This window comes from Mustela lutreola, chromosome 6, assembly GCF_030435805.1.
Source record: "Mustela lutreola isolate mMusLut2 chromosome 6, mMusLut2.pri, whole genome shotgun sequence".
Taxonomy (NCBI): domain Eukaryota; kingdom Metazoa; phylum Chordata; class Mammalia; order Carnivora; family Mustelidae; genus Mustela; species Mustela lutreola.
Window position 1 is genome coordinate 50248055 of NC_081295.1, and position 17211 is coordinate 50265265.

The 17211-nt window shown below is 32.2% G+C and overlaps 1 protein-coding gene across 3 annotated transcripts in view; it reads left to right on the top strand.

The window, feature by feature from the left end:
• The window catches only part of PHIP (pleckstrin homology domain interacting protein), a 127585-nt gene that overhangs the window by 51179 nt on the left and 59195 nt on the right, over positions 1-17211 (top strand). For all 3 annotated transcript variants that reach the window (XM_059177235.1, XM_059177236.1, XM_059177237.1), the window contains exons 10-16: positions 551-621; positions 2034-2134; positions 2226-2266; positions 3013-3111; positions 3913-4066; positions 4492-4626; positions 16898-17026. In XM_059177235.1, the coding sequence (XP_059033218.1) occupies positions 551-621; positions 2034-2134; positions 2226-2266; positions 3013-3111; positions 3913-4066; positions 4492-4626; positions 16898-17026 (730 nt within the window). The remainder of the gene's footprint in view (positions 1-550; positions 622-2033; positions 2135-2225; positions 2267-3012; positions 3112-3912; positions 4067-4491; positions 4627-16897; positions 17027-17211) is intronic.

The window sequence follows — 17211 nt, forward strand, 5'->3', positions numbered from 1 at the left end:
AATAGTCTTCAGATTTTCACTAAGATGAATGTAAGATTCTTTCTGGAGTCTTAAAAGACGTATTTCATCACATCAGATGATAAACAGAGGGAAATGTTTAATTAACAGTGACTAATATTGAAAAATTTTTTATTACCTCAACCTGATGGTATACATATGCTACAAGATGCAGCATCTATTTTGCTAGTGTGTTCGTGTTTATAAATGACTTACTTTCTAATGTATTTGTGCATTACTGTTGTACTGTATGAGAAACTGAGAACCTGTTAAATTTGACTAGAAGTAAGTGTGACGTGTCTGGTGTGACAGTGGTTTTGAGAGTGTTTCATGTGTGGATCATTGTGTAATCAGGAGCTCCTACAAAATCTATAGAGTTGCCATAAAATCGTCTGATTATGACACATAATGATTTCCAACTTGTTTTAGGAAGGGAGCCATCTGTTGCTTTTTATTTAATTCTGTCTTTCTGTAATTATTTTTTGAAACAGCTCATTTTTGGTCTTGCCGATCCCTTTGGGGATATTGTTAATTGTTTATTTTTTGTTTTTAGTCCGAGACCTGCTAAATTTACAGAGCGCCCTCGGCCTGGAGTTCAAATGATCTGTTCTTCTTTTAGTGCTGGTAAGCTTTTCTCTCCCTAATCTTCCACTTTGAGTTACATTAGAAAACTTTTAGGGGGAACACATAAAGTTTTGGAAAAATATTTGCTGTTGTAATATAAATCATATTCAATACATATGCCAGGGAATGGTCATAAATTAATTTAGAAATATTTGAACTTGGCTAGAGTTATTTTTTGTATTCACATGACTAAGAATTTTCTTTGAGACTGTAATACTCTGGTAGGAGAGAAGAAGAATTTCAGAATTGACTCTGTTAAAGAATAGAAAAAAGTTATCTCACTGAAAGGAAGGTATTTTAGATATGTTTTATATTTTCATGGAGTTTTGAAGTATCCTGTAGCCAAGTGAAATTTGATTGCTATTTGTAAATCTTTATTATTTTGCTGTAAATTCTTTTTTGCTTTTTAAAATACAACTATATAGCAATGCTGATGCCCCCAATTATGTTTTGAGTTCATGCAGTAGTGTTTTAAATGGATGTCTTCTTAAACAAATTATAATTTGAATATTTGAAATGATGAGAAGATGTAATGAAACATAAATAGATTTAATACCTAGTGTTTCTAGTACCAGTTCCTTCTACATATACCTCCAGTTTTACTTACCTTTTCAATTCATAGTTGTGGATAGTAGTAGTATGTGAACAGGTGATTACAAACTAATGACATAAATCTGTTTTTGCCATATTAATATCCAAACATGTTTAATTTCTAACCTCTAGATTGGCACTGCTACTGCCATGAAGACAGTTTTCCTTTTAGTAATAACACAATTACAAGCACTATCCATGATTTCAGAGTACTCTGTAACCAGATATAAACAGCACTGTTTTCAACACTGTGGGAGAGTATTGATTCCAAGGAGAGAGGCTAAATTGCATATATAAGTAACTCTAATACAAAGTAAAATGTATATGCTACAAGACGAAATCATAATACGAGTTCAGAGGATAGCAGGCTCATTCAATGGCAGAGTTGCAAAGACAACCTACTGGAGAAATAGGGCCCTAAAAGTTTGATAGGATTTTAACGGGTAGGAAATGTGGCAAGAGAGGGACTTAAGCAGAGTTAAAAGACATGTTTTCTAGGGAGGGTGACTGCTGATTTTTACATAAAATCATGTAATCACTTAGTAAAGTCATTTGTAGTAGAAATCTTCTATAAGATTTCTGTAAGAAATCTATCGAAAATCTACTAAAATCCATTGAAAAATTCATTCCAGTTAAAGCTGTGTTTGTAAACTTATAACTCATTAAATTCAGTTTTAGTTATATACTTAGATAAATATGAATAGTATTAGAATAAGATGTTAATAATCAGTGTATAATCACAATAATAATGCTTGCATTTTATTTAATTTTCAGATTTTGAAATTATGTTTTACTCATAAATGTTTGCTATTACTCCTCAGGTGGAATGTTTCTGGCCACAGGAAGCACAGATCATATTATCCGGGTTTATTTTTTTGGATCAGGTCAGCCAGAGAAAATATCAGAATTGGAGTTCCATACTGTAAGTATGGGTGAAAAGAATGAAATTGGAAAATTTTAAATGAGTCTAATAGTTTATATTCAGGGTTCTCTTTTTATCTGCTTATATGTAGGACAAAGTTGACAGTATCCAGTTTTCCAACACTAGCAACAGGTAAAATAAATATTTTTGTTTGTAAATGTAATTCCAATTTAAAATTTTCAAATAAAGACATTTCTTGTAGTAGTCCGGTTTTAATTAGAATTATATGTAAACTAGGTACCTAAAATAAAGGTCTTGACCAGTTATACTAAAAAAGGGACTATAGCCTGAGAACGTTTTTGTTTGTATTAATGTTAGTTTATTTGGCCACTTTTAAAAATAGGGACTTTTATCCACCCTTTATATTTTCTGTACATGTCAAAGTGTAGGGAAACTTTTAGTAGAGTTTTGAAGTATATCAAAATGTAATATTTGAAGCAGAACTATTTATTGGTGATAAGCTTAAATGATGTTGTATAAATTTTCCCAGGTTCTTATTTTAAAAGGAAAGAAAGCTATAAGTACCTTGAGTAAAGGAAGTTAAGTTCTTTAATATTGAAAAGAAAATATTTCTCCTTTGGAAATTCTATTCGTAATGTAGTAAATAGTGGCCTTCAATCACTGTCGATTGTTATTTTGAGACCTAGCCACCTAGACAAACAACTTAGAATGTATGTGTATAAAATTTTAAAAGCCTATAAAGTTGCAGAAGTTCTTAGTTTTACAGAGACTATCTGACAGAATAATCTCTATTGTATTAGAATGCTGTGTTAAGTAAAGATGAATTCTCTCTTAGTATTTTGAAAAACATCTCTGGGAAAACACATTTTGCTTAAGTACATGTGTTTTTTTGGGGGGTTGGGCTTCCTTTAATACAGGTTTGTAAGTGGGAGTCGTGATGGGACAGCACGTATTTGGCAATTTAAACGAAGAGAATGGAAGAGCATTTTGTTGGATATGGCTACTCGTCCAGCAGGGTAAGAGATCAAATTTGAAATATTACAATGATACAGGTAGAGCATTTAAAGTATGCTATATGTGACTCTCCGCCTATAAGTTGTATGTCATAATCCATGTTAAAATTACTTTTCTATAATAATTAGTGCTGTTGGAGATGAGGATATTTACGAGATTATTTTTTACCAAAAATATGAGATCTGCATTAATGACTTTTTTCAGTTGAGTTTCTTAAGGAGATGATAGTACTCTAAGGATACTTAAAAGTTTGCTAAAACTTCAGAAAGTGGGACATACGATATTGTTCATCTGTCAAAAGAGCAATGATATAGTATGTCACATAGGGATGTTACGGTGTATCTAATGGTTTTCTCTAGCCATGAGAAATTATATTTCACCTTATAACTGTTACTTTGGTTTTAGTATTTAATAAGTTAACTCTATTTGTATTCTTGTGTAGTAGTCTCACATGGGTGAGAGAACAAAGCAGTTAGCAGGGCATGACAGCCACAATAAAAGATAGAGAGTGAGGAGCATGGCACAGAACTCTTGGATCCAGATGGAGTTAATTGATAACATGCACAAGATCATCTATTACTAAGGGCTTAGGAGTGCTGAAATCCTGGATTTGCTGACTCAGTGAAGTGATTTTTGCCCTCATTCATTGTTGATTCAATCTATTCTTAATTCCTGTTAAGTGATAGTTATCCATGTAATTAATATAAATGTGAATTATAAGAAAACACATTTAGGTTTTTGCCATACTAGGATTTTAGTAAATAATAATAGTGTAAACAAATCCTGCCTCCATCACTTTTCAGCCAAAACCTTCAAGGAATAGAAGATAAAATCACAAAAATGAAAGTAACTATGGTAGCTTGGGATCGACATGACAATACAGTTATAACTGCAGTTAATAACATGACTTTGAAAGTTTGGAACTCTTACACCGGTCAACTAATTCATGTCCTGATGGTGAGAAAAAAAGATTCAATTTTATTTGATAAAATGAAACTAATTATAGGATGGACTGTTTTCATTGAGAAATAAAATCTTTTATAAAAAGTTAGCTAAGAAATCTTGCTAGAGGGATAATAGGTCTTTGTGGGAGATTAGAAATAATTTTAAAATGTAGTTAAACTGGTTTGGCTTGGAAATCTAGATCCTTGCTATTACTTAGTATGTAGGGCTGTATCAGTATATTCTTAGGTTTCACCAAATGATAGTGAAGCCTTGGTTGGTGGTATTAGCTCAGCTTCATTATATGTTGATAAATTTGAAAATTTTTGCCACTTTAATAATTCTTAGAGTTCAAATTCTAGAAATAGTCCCATACTGATTTTTGATTGAATTTCCATTTTTTGAATTTGTAATTCTGTGCCACTTTAAAAATATTTCAGGGTCATGAAGATGAGGTATTTGTCCTTGAGCCACACCCATTCGATCCGAGAGTTCTCTTTTCTGCTGGTCATGATGGAAACGTGATAGTGTGGGATCTGGCAAGAGGTGTCAAAATTCGATCTTATTTCAATATGGTAATTATCAGCCTCTTCATTTTATAGCTGTTAAAGATTTGGGGACCACTTGCAGGTACTCTGCATATCACAAAGGAAATCCATTTAAGAGTTTGTTTAGACACTATTTTGCCTTTAAGTTTCAAAAAGAGTTCTGTATTATACACTTAATTTAGATATTAAAATTAAAAGACAATTGCATACTACAATTCAATTATACTGGTGATAACTAATTTGGTTTTTAAAATAGTTTTAACAGTGGTACTTGAGAAACTCACAAGTATGAAGATACAACATAGATAAAAATAATTTTGGAAAACCATGTTAAAGAAATCCTAGATATTATATTGCATTATTATACTTCAGAAGTCCTCTTGTATAACAATTTGATTCCAGTACACCCGTTTTGTTTTTTAAAGTTTTATTTATTTAAGTAATCTCTGCACCCATGTGGGTCTCAAACTTAGGACCCTGAGATCAAGAGTCTCCTTCCAGCTGAGCCAGCTAGTTGCCCCCATCTTCATGCCATTTTAAAATTAAAGGCATTCTTGTCCTTTTTCAAATTATAGTATGTTAGATATTTATAGTGTGTAAGTCTTTTCCCCTCTACATTTTGCTTCTTATGCAGATATTTAGTATATTTTGTTAAATATGGAATTGTACTGGTTTAATATCACATACAGTTTACTGTGCAGTGTTACCATGTTTCTGTAACTACTGTATGAAGTATAACGTTTTCCTCAAATACTGCTGTTTATTCAGTCACCTATTTTTTAATCTATTTCCTATATATTAGGGATACCTTTCAACAAAATAAAAGAAGAAAAACTTGTATTTCTATTTCAGCATCTTTAGTTTTTCTTAAAAATCCACTACAGAAAACACTTCTAATGAATTATGAAGCATGACAATTAAGTATGTGTATAGTCAGTTATTTTGCAAAAGAAAAATTTTAGAGTGTCATTTGTGAAATACAGTGGTTTGTGAAAAAATTTCATGAAAGTGATACTATATTTGGTGATAATCGTAATAAAGTTACTTCTATGTAGTAAGAAGTAATTACTAAGATCAGTTAGAGGGAGGAGTAAGAAGAATTTTCATTAGTGAGGGAATTAAGTTAGCTGTCTCTATGGATATCCTTAGTGTATATAAGGTAAAAAAAAATTTGTCAAACTCTTATTTTTTAAAAAAGATTTAATTATTTGGAGCACAATTTTTAGTGACAGATGGATTTCCTTAGTGATATATGTATAAGGGAAGATTTTTTTAAAAGCAAATACTTAAATATGCTGGTAAAGAATTCTTTCTTTTTCTATCCCTGTGTTTCTGGTTTGCTCCTTAGGACATCTCTGTTAAAAAAAATTATTAGTTTGTCTTTATAACTTCAAAAGAAAACATTTTGTGGCCTATACATATATTAGTGACTTTTTTTAAAAGTAATTTCATATTTTTAAAAGGCATTGGTATGTTAGTAGAGTGGAGGTAAAATTTTCTCTCATACTTGAATACTGCTTTCACCTTTAAGCTACAAAGGTGAATTTTTCCTTATCAGGTAAGTTGATCACACTAATATTCTACCTTATATTATAGAAATTGGAATACATTGAGATTGAACTGATTTGCTTTTAGATCATCACAAATTTGTGATATAGCCAGGAATAGAAGTCAGCCATATTACGTGTTCTTTGAAATTAGCTAAGGGATTAGTTACATTACTGCCTTAAAAGTTGTTTTAATAAGAGTTTTAGATAAAGATATTTTTTTTTTTGTTGTTCCAAGAACAAGAGATAGAAAAGCTCTAAAGGGCAGAAGAAACAACTTTATGTAGTAAGTGGAACTGGATGGTATCCATAGAATATTCAGACTGAGAAAGACAAAACACAGACTAAAAAGGACTAAAAATATATCCTGCATTTAAAAAAACAAGAAAATGAACTATACTTTATCTAATTAAAGTAAGGATCTCCTTTTAATTTTTTGTAAGATTTTTAATGACTTCCAAAATATTTCTATGTATTACCTCATTTGGGTCTCATGAAAACTTTGTAATATAATCAGGGTAGATTTTATTATTACTGGTTTTATGAATGGAGAAACTGTACAGAGATGAATTGCTTTGCCCAGGTTTACCTAGGTCACACAGCTGTTACAGGGAACTTGGGATTTAAAACCCATATTGTTTTGTCTGTTGTTACTGAGTTCTTAATGCTAACTCTAGTTAATGGTTGGCCATTGTATAGCTAACTTCAGATCTACCTAATTAGTGATATGTTACCAGGAGTAAATGTCTTCATAATGGTATTAATTCTGAGTAGATCTTTTGAGATCTTAAATTTAGCTTGATGATTTTTTTTCTGTCTCTAATTTATAAGTTATCTAAGTGCCCTACTTTTTGCTCTTTGCTTTTTTTGTTCATTTTGTTGTTTGTTTTATCTATGGACAGATGGAAGATAAAGCATCCAGCACTGCTGTTAAGAAAATAAAAACAGTTGGAGGGGGTAGTAGAAGCTTAAGTTCACTGTCCACTCTAGTGAATGTTGAATTTTGGTTATAGTAGTTAAAACTCTTTGGCTCTGTGTAGCAAACAAGTAATTTTTTGAGTTACTAAAATACCATAAAAGTTGAAGAAGTACAAATTCAAACCCTGATGTTAAATTGTACTAGTAATCATAACTTCAACTTAGTAAATATTTTTTGAATGCTCTGTAGAGGGACTAGTTATAGTTTGTTGGAAGATTTAAGGATAAATAACTCTAGTGGAATACTCCCTGTTTAGACTAGAAATGGTAAAAGTTTAGATGAAGTATTGTTAAGACTAAGTAATAATATTTCATGAGTTTTAAAATCAAAGCTTATAACATGAATAAATGAATTCCCCATTAATCAGCCAGAAAGTAAGGCTTTTAACAAAATTTGATATATAAGTCCTCTGAAATACAGGTTATCAAGTATATTTTGAGAATATTGCTTTACTATCAGTTTTTCTTTTTATAATAATTAGATTTCCCACTCGAAATTTGTAATACCTTTGCAAGAAGTAAGAAAATCCTGTAACAAATAATTATTTTGTTACTCAGCATATTACTGTTCTTTTCTTACCATTTACAAAAATTAAATGAAATTTTAGAAATTTTCAAGAATTCTGTATCATCGAAAAGCCTTTCACAGGTGGTGAAAAGTTAAATTTTGTAAGTGCCCTTGTTTGATATACAGTAATTTTAAAATGAATTTTAATAAACTATTGATATATTTATTAAATATATATCATTTAAAACATGATACATTTATATATTAATATTGCACTGATATTCATCACTCTGGTAAATATTCAAATTCTTTTTTTCCTGTATCAGATCTTGACTTATACTTTAAAAAATATGACACTTTATTTTAGGACCACCTAAATTTGTAAACAAGGTTTGCGATTAAGAATTGTGATATTTAATTCCTTGTTTGCTTATAATAACCCCCTAATTTATATCACTTCAAAATCTAAATAGATTCTCACCTTGCTAGTAATTTTGTCTAGAGAAAGTTATGGAGTTATTTTGCTTAATCTTTACTGCTAGATTTCCTCTTAATAGAGGATCTGAATGATAAAAGCAGTTGGGGGGGTAGGTGTTGGGTTTGCTTTTGTTACATACAAGAAGTATTTGACAAGTAAGATGATATAACACAGTATAAAGTGGAATAGACAATATATGTTCCTTGCACACTCCTCACCATTGTTTCATCTTTAAAAATAAAATAATCTGAAAATAAACTTTTAATAGCATTTGCTGGAAATGTATATAAGGTAAAACCTTGAGCCTTTCTTCTTCTTCTTCTTCTTCTTCTTCTTCTTCTTTTGATAAACCAGAGAATGAAACTAAAGAGAATATTGTAGAAAAGATAATGGTAAGACAGTTCTATTATTTTTTAAAACACATATAAATTCCAGCCCTTAAGCTTTACTTATCAACATTCCTCTAAAAATGATGTCAGTTATTCATGTTATAGCTGAACAGTCTTTATATAACTTAAATATTCAAAATAAAAGTATATTTAGGTATTTTGTTGAAGGTAGATAGTATATATTAAGTATATTCCAAAGTATCCAGATACAGTTTAGCAAGCCTAGTACAGCTTTGAGAGTTGTTCTAAACTCTAATTTAAAGGCTCTGAAACTTCAGTTAAATGTTAAAAGGCAGATAAGTTATTCCCAGAAATAACTTGAAAATGTATGCAAACTCTCTGAACTGAATTTGAAGGATTTTGTAATATTCCAGTTCCCTGAAAGAGGTAGGCAAGTTTGGGAGTTTAAATATAAATGTAAATGTTTTTAAATACAAAGTTGTTTTATATCCCATTTTCCCTTAAAGCTTGGGATGGCTAAGTTTTAACTATAGGTTTAAATGAATAATAATTTGAAAAGAAACTTACAAATTTCTTAGTTACTAGGCCATTTGATTATTAGATAGTAAGTAAGGAATGTTTGGAATAGGATTTATAGACCCCACATTATTTGCTTTCCTCATGTGTCTGGCGCTTTTGCTTTTGGTTTATCTTTCCTGTTCCCTTTTTTTTCTCTGTATCTATTATTCTAGCTGTGTTTATGATTCCCTCTCTTTCCATATCTTTCTGTATCTGTCATGTTACTCAAAGCTGTAGTTTGTTGCCTCTTGTCTGGTTTTGATTTTAATTGAAGAGTACAATGTCTCCTTCTAGAAAGAAATTTTACAGAATTTGAGTTTTGCTTTACTTTTGTTGTTTCATGAGTAAATTCCAAATAACAATTTTCATTTATTAAAATTGTCCTTATTTTTATAATTAACCTTTCTTTCACTTGAGATTTATTAAAAATGTTCCAGTGTCCACTAATCCAGAACAATATATTTCTCCTTGCAACGTTCCAAACAAGCAGAGGCTGCCAATCCACCACTCAGAATTTTTGCACATGCATACTTCTGACAATATGTTCTCAGTGTGACCTCTAATTTAGTTTTAGGCAATTGTAGCTGCGTATATCTAGGAAAGGCAGAAAGAGAAGCTCAAAATAAGTAATCTCATATCGTGTTCTCTTGTGAATCCAGATTTCAAGATAAATCTTTCTCTCTTTCTCTTCCTCTCTCTCTCCTTCCTTGTTTTGCTTTCATCCTTCCATCTCTTTCATTCCCTATATCTCATCATCTAACAAGATGCTATATATCTGCTCTCTATGTTAAAAGGATTTTTTTGATGCTTCCCATCCTCGTTTCAGCCTCTCTTGGTAAGGAATTACTTTCAGTCTTCTGAGTATGAACTCTAGTTACTATGACTTTCTTTCAGGTTTCTGGGGTTCTTTAGATTCTGTCTCTTTCTTTTCTTCGATATCAAAAACATATCTTAAAATTTCCTGCCATGAATGTGAGTTTGTCTCTGTACCTTTTAATCCTGTATTATATTTAGTGAATTACTAAATATATATTACTACTATATGTAGTTCTTCGACATGGTCTGTGAGTTACAAGGGTGTTTGAGATTTGATAGTTAAATAGGGAAGTTTGTACAATTATGCAGAATGTGAACATACAGGTGAAAGACAGTTCAGTTACAAATATTTGACTGTTTTGTGCATAAGGACAAACGTGGGGACCACAAGAAAGACAAGTGGTCCTTGTTGTTAGCCAGCAATGATAGCATGGCATATGAGAAAGGCTAATTGCTGTATCTGAAGATAGAGGGATCCCTTCAGGGTAGATAGAATAAGTTTTGTTGAGGAGGAAGAACTAAAATTGTGTCTTGAAAAATAAAAAATTGAGTTAGTAAGAAAGATACTTAATTTTATAAGTATGAGGAATATTATAAATAAGGAAGTAAGAAATGTTAAGACGTGCATAGAGTAACTTAGAATGTTTGGAATAGTTTTTGAAAAGTGGGTAATTAGATGAAAAGCATAAGTTGAGGAGGATTGTTAATGGCCTTATGTTATCTTGTTAGTGTAAAGAATAGTTAACATAGTGGGATTTTTGGTAAATTATATTTTAGAAACAAGGGAGTAAGTTTAATTGCCAGCAGTAGTATTTCAGGTACAAAGTTGAGTAAGTTGGGGAATAACTACTTTTATCAGTGAAATCACAATCCTACCTAAGGTGGTAGGAGATTTGTGAAAGAAAAATACGTGTGTTTGACTTGGTATTTTGTGACTGATAGAAGGATTAGGGCTGGATTATGACCGAAGATTTAATAATTGAAATTAAACTGATTAAATTAATGTGTGGAGAGTGTTGTATTAAAAAATATTGATGGAAATATGAATGATACAGAGGAAAACTGATTTTTTTTAGTTTGTCTTTATGTGTTTATTGTGATGTAGTGTTGGACGACCTGTATGGAAATGGCCAAGCAACACTTGGAGACAGAATACTTAGAGGAGCTAGGAATGAAGGGAGATGTTGAAGTCTTCCAGGTAGAATGCTGTTTACCTCATGGAGAAAGAGCAGTGTGGAGGGCTTAAAACTAAACTTTTAGAAGTAGTCATATTTAGCAAATGGAGACAAGAAGAAAATCTCTAGAGAATATATTAGAAAGGTACATGCTAGTACCATGTCAGGGGACAAAGAATGAGAATAGATTACAAAGAGGATTGATTAGTAATGTTGCAGCCCTCAGTGAAATTAAAATACAGTTAAACAGAATGTGGTTAAATTCGAAGATGAGTTACTTATTTTGATAATAAAATGTTCTTTTGATGAAAATTAGAGTTGATTCTTCAGAACCACTTTTATGTATCTGTTGGTTCTATCAAGCCAGCAGTTTCCTTTTTTACACAAATTTACTTATCTTGGCACTACTTAAATAGCTGTCTTTAATTCATATGTAATAATGTTAATTATAAATTAAAGCATCTTCAGTATTAAAGGAAACATTCATTTACTAATGGCCTTTTAAAGTAATTTGATGACACCCAGACTATTAGAGTGTGGATAACTTCCCATAAGATATATTTTTTATTTCAGTGTAACTATCAAAATGATTAGAAAGTAGCAAAAACTTATTTTAATCATATGTGTGACAGTGTCTATCTTCAGTTATCTAAAGATTTTATTTATTTACTTGACAGACAGAGATCACAAGTAGGCAGAGAGGCAGACAGAGAGAGAGGAAGGGAAGCTGGCTCACTGCTTCACAGAGAGCCTGATGTAGGGCTTGATCCCAGGACCCTGGGATCATGACCTGAGCCGAAGGCAGAGGCTTTAACCCACTGAGCCACCCAGTACATCTAGTGTACTTTCTTAAGTTTATTTCTCCCCAGGTAGATAAACTTTAAAAAGTTCTTTATACATAAGGATTTTATAAGGGTATTTCTTAGCATAAATTCCATTTCCCAGCTATTTTATTCTTGGGATATGAGTCTATATCACAGAATTGTTAGGGTACTTAAAAGATTAATAATTTTGGGCACTTGGGTGGCTTAGTCGATTAAGTATCTACCTTCACCTTAGGTCATGATCTCAGGTTCCTGGGATATGGAGTTCCTTACCCAGCTCTCTGCTCAGCAGAGCTGAGCTCCCTCTCCCTCTTTGCGCTCACTCAAAAAAATAAAATCTTAAAAAAATATATTCATAATTTTCAATTTCTAGGTAAGACGCTCCCTTCTAAATAGTGGGTTTTGGTTTTTTGTTTGTTTGTTTTAAGATTTTTATTTATGTAGAGAGAGTTCATGTGTGTTTGCTAGCCAGGAGAGGGGCAGAGAGAGAGGGAGAATCTCAGACAGACTCCCTCCTGAGTACAGAGCTGTAGGTGGGGCTCAGTATCACAACCCTGAGACCAGGACCTGAGCCAAAATCAAGAGTTGGATGCCTAACCAATTGTTAACCAACCACCCAGGCGCACCAGTCTCATTCATTTTTAAAAATATACCACTGCCTTCAACTCAGGTCATGGTGCCAGGGTTCTGGGATCAGGCCCTGCATTGGGCTCCCTGCTCAGCGGGGAGTCTGCTTCTCCCTTTCCCCCTCCACCCTCCTCCCTGGGTTGTGCTCGCTCTACCTCAAATAAATAAAATCTTTAAAAAGAAAAAGAAAAATGAGACCAAAAAATTGACCTTGGTTATAGACATGGAATAATTCCTTAATAGGATGATTCTGGATAAGATAGTCCATCTTCCTGATTTGTGTTGAGTCTCTCTAGGACAACATACTTCTCATATTCACCTGTATGTATGATCCTCATGATTGATATAATTTAGAACCTGTCATTTTAGTCTGTATTCTAGTACTTCTAGCATGTCTCATTTCCAGATTTGTCTAATTCTTCCAAAAAGTCTTGCTTTGAGTGTCAAATGTTAGAATTTTAGGACTAGGTACGACTCTCGTGATTGTTTAAATTATCTTTGTCATTTCACAGAGAGATTAGGTGATTTGCCCATTACCAGAGAAGTCTCTTGGATCAAAAGCCTCATTTAATTATTCATCTTTAAGTATTCATCTTTCTGCTTCTCAAAAATTACATTAGCAGTTGTGGATAGTATTCAGCCTTGAAAAAGGTGCTAGCATACTTCATTAAATAGGACATCTTCAAAGCTTTTTTTGTATTTTTTCAAATTCATTATAAATCTCTAAATTAATAAGATTGTACTACTCATTTCTTGGAAATATTTCTAGAATTCTTTAGTCAGTATGAGACTTTCCTACAGAGTAATTATTATTTTAACTTGTCTAATCCTTTCATCTCTTGCTTTAAAAACAAAATAACTTTATGTCATTATTGCTGAATAAATTTTTTATCTTAACCTCTATTCTCTTTGAAATTTTTGCATTTATTGGTAAATACCACAGCCTGGATTTTCTCAGCTCTCCTTATTGTGATTTAATGTGTATGCATTTTATTGTGTGGTCTGTATTTACATATTCCCAAATGTTTAAGTATGCTTGATTTTATGAGAGGTAATTCATCTAAAATTCACTTGGACAATTAGTCATTATTATTCCTTTCTTCCTGTTTAATTTTCTACAGCATACATTAATACTGGCATCAGTTGTATACAATATTAAATTTTATGTTGACTTATTCTTGGGTTAAGCAGTACATTAAATTTTATCATAGGCCCATATAATTCCAGTATGGATAGAGAAGATATTTCACCCTTTTGGTTTTGTTTGTTTTTTTTCCATTTCATTTATTTATTTGGGAGAATGAGAGAGAGAGAGCCAAAGGAGCCAGGGGGAGAGATCTAGAGAGAGAGGGACAAGCAGACTTCATGCTGAGGGCTGAGCCAGACACATGGCTTGATCTCAGGACCCTGAGATCATGACCTGAGCTGAAACCAAGAGTCAGACACTTAACTGACCAAACCACCCAGGCCCCCCTTAATCCTTCGGGTTTTTTAATATAAGCTGCATTGTTTTTTAGTTATACATGAATAATAGTGCCTTCATGATTAAATTTTTTTTCTTTGGGAATTTTATATACTTTAAGCCTGATTTAAGAAAATGAAATCATTTTCAGAGAGAAGTACTTAACTTTTTTTGTTTGGCTTATCTTAATCGCAGCATAATTATAAAAATGGTTACAGTATATTTAGTTATATAGGGAAAATAAAATATTTTCCTCCTTTGTATTACCTGGAAAGCCTAGTCTACATTTTATGGTTATGTGCTTATTATTGGAGGAACCATTACTAAAGATAAATTTGACATTTTAATTAATTAGATTATGGACAGCTTTTCTGATTGATTCATAAGTAGACTCTTTTAATGCCTCCTTAATGAATAATGGTTAAGCCAAATAGTGTGCTTTTACTTTTTTCTGATGTTGTGGAAATAAACTTTTATTTGTTTACATAAAAGTCCCTTTGAAGTTATACAGATGCCTTATACCAAGAAAGTTGATACTGCCCAGCCATATTCATGTCATGTATTATATAGGAAATCCCATGATCTTCAATAAGATTGATATTTTTTCTTTGCCTTTTTAGAGTTTTGTAAGTTCCACATCTCCAAAGTATTCTTTTACAGATCTTCTAACTGTAAACTTGGCAACGTTGGTAGGTAGCATAGAAATAGGATTGATTGATCCTTATACAGCCCACCTCACCAAAAAAAAATTTAAAAAAGGAAAACATACAGAGCAAGGTTGCCTAAACATCATGTGAAGGATACCATGCTTGTGAACGTATATCAAATATCCTTTGCCGTTGCTGTGTCAGACTTCTTTTTTTAAAGATTTATTTATTTATTTATTTATTTGACAGAGAGATCACAAGTAGGCAGAGAGGCGAGGGGGTGGTTCAGGGGGGAATGGGAAGCAGGCTTTCTGCAGATCAGAGAGCCGGATGTGGGGCTCGATCCCAGGAACCTGGGATTATGACCTGAGCTGAAGGCAGAGGCTTAACCCACTGATCCACTCAGGTGCCCCATAGACTTCTTCTAGATCTCTTCCTTTGTTCTGTTGTGTACTTAGAATTGTAAACATAGGCTTATAACAATAGTATTACATTTCTGGAAGCTTTTATTATATTAGAGTAGTTTTACAGTTGTTGCTTTTTGTTTTTCATCTTTTGTGAAATTTTGAACTGAAATAAATAAAAACCGCACATAACCAAGGAAGTTTGGAATTCTTAAGTCTTGAATTTTTTATGTTAAATTCTATCTAGAGATCGAATTTTTTCAAGTGGTTACTTATTTATAACAGTTATTGTAATTTTTTATTTTGCCTAGAAAACATTCAAAAAGAGACCTGAATCTTGACATTTCTGCATTTGTAGTATCTCATTTTTTGCAAATACTAAGATATATGTGTTTACTAATGCTCATATGCTAATTTGGAGAAGTAGTTCTATTCTTTCTCATTTTTTGAATAGTTTTAACATAGACTCAAGGAATCCGTTCCCTTTGTCTGCTGTCTTTTCCTCCAACTTTCTTCACAACCAAAAAATAATCCTGTTTCACTTACTATTCATTTTCTTGCTGTATGGTTAATCTTTAGGTATATTAGTCATTAGATAAGTTTATTGATTTTCTTTCATATGATTAATTTTAAGGAGAGTTATTTCTTTTCCATTATTATCACTATACAAAATACATTAATAAACACCAGTGCACTCTTTCCTTCTTTTCAGCAAGCTCTAAAGAGAAACTAGTTTTCTTTTTGAGTCAGTTTGTGGTACTATATTAACTTCTTGGGCAGAACCCTTTCTTTTAGAGTGATAGTTTCTCTTTTGACCAAAATGCAAACTTTCTTTGAGAAATCAACTATTCTTCTAAATTTTAATTTCACTTCCATATATGGTGAACTGCACATCCATTCCTACGCTATATTTTTAACACGAAAGAAAGAAAATTACCACTTCTCTCTTTTCTAAGCATTTCCTGAAATATTGGGATATTGCTAGTAAAATTCAGTTGTTCTAGATCAGTGGATACCGGAACAGAGAGGAGGTATTTCTTACCTGATAATGTATGTGCGTTCCGATTCTGCTAATCCAGAAATCCAATCGCATTTGTTGAAAATCATCCTTAGTTGTTATTTGTTAGGGAGGTCAACTCCCTATTTTAGTTGTTTTCTGAAATTCAGTCCCTAGATGTGCTTTAGATAGGTTAGAACTTTTACCTCTTTCAGAACACTGCTAAAGAAGTTTCAACTGGAACATAGTCTGAAGAAGCACTGAGAGCAAAAAAAATTCAGAGTGGTGATTGGCCACCTCTGTTTGATTGACAGGTTGCAGGGAGAAACCCATTCGTTCTGGATTAATGGAACTGGAAAACAGAAAACAATTATCAGGTAAAAAAAACCTTTTCTTTAACCTTTGAAATTCACCATTTAAAAGAGGAGTCAGACCATCAAGGGAATTTATTACCAAAAAGAAAAAGATTTAGTGTCTTGTGAGCAATAATCTCTGGCTACTACTTCCAAGAGTTAACAAAACAAACAAACAACAAAAAAAATCGCTGCAGTTATGACACATTGTCAGCCTTTGCTGAAAGGGCTTGATTAAATACAGATAAAATGGAATGTAAGGTGCAATTACATTGTAAATGTGGCTTAAAGACTTGAAGCAGAATTCTATGGGTGGGGGAAATTGATGTTTTATTTCCTGAATTGTGTCTGGTCTGTGTGTGCATAAAGAGAACACTTTGTTTTTCAAGGCTATTAATCTGGCACTTTTCATGATATTCACAAATTTTGTTACTGTACTCTGTTATGCTTAATCTTCACTCCATTGGGATGTATACTTCTGCATCTCTTTTATCATAAAATTTTTAGTAATGGTAGTGACCACTTCTTTATATTTTAATAGCAATTTTTTGATTGTTGGTTAAATATATTTCAGATTGAAGGCCAAGGACATGGTGCAGTGTTTGACTGCAAATGCTCTCCTGATGGTCAGCATTTTGCATGCACAGACTCTCATGGACATCTTCTTATTTTTGGCTTTGGCTCCAGTAGTAAATATGACAAGGTAGTGTATGATGATTCTGTATCTTTTTTTTTTTTTTCTGGTTATTTTGTTTTAAATCCATGGATGGTTAGGAGGTGTATTTCAGGAGTAGATGAGCATTGTTTATGCTTTCAGCCTCAAGCTTAAAGAATCAATCATATTTTAAGTATTCTAGAGACTTACGTTTTAGAGAGGAGGGTGAGCAC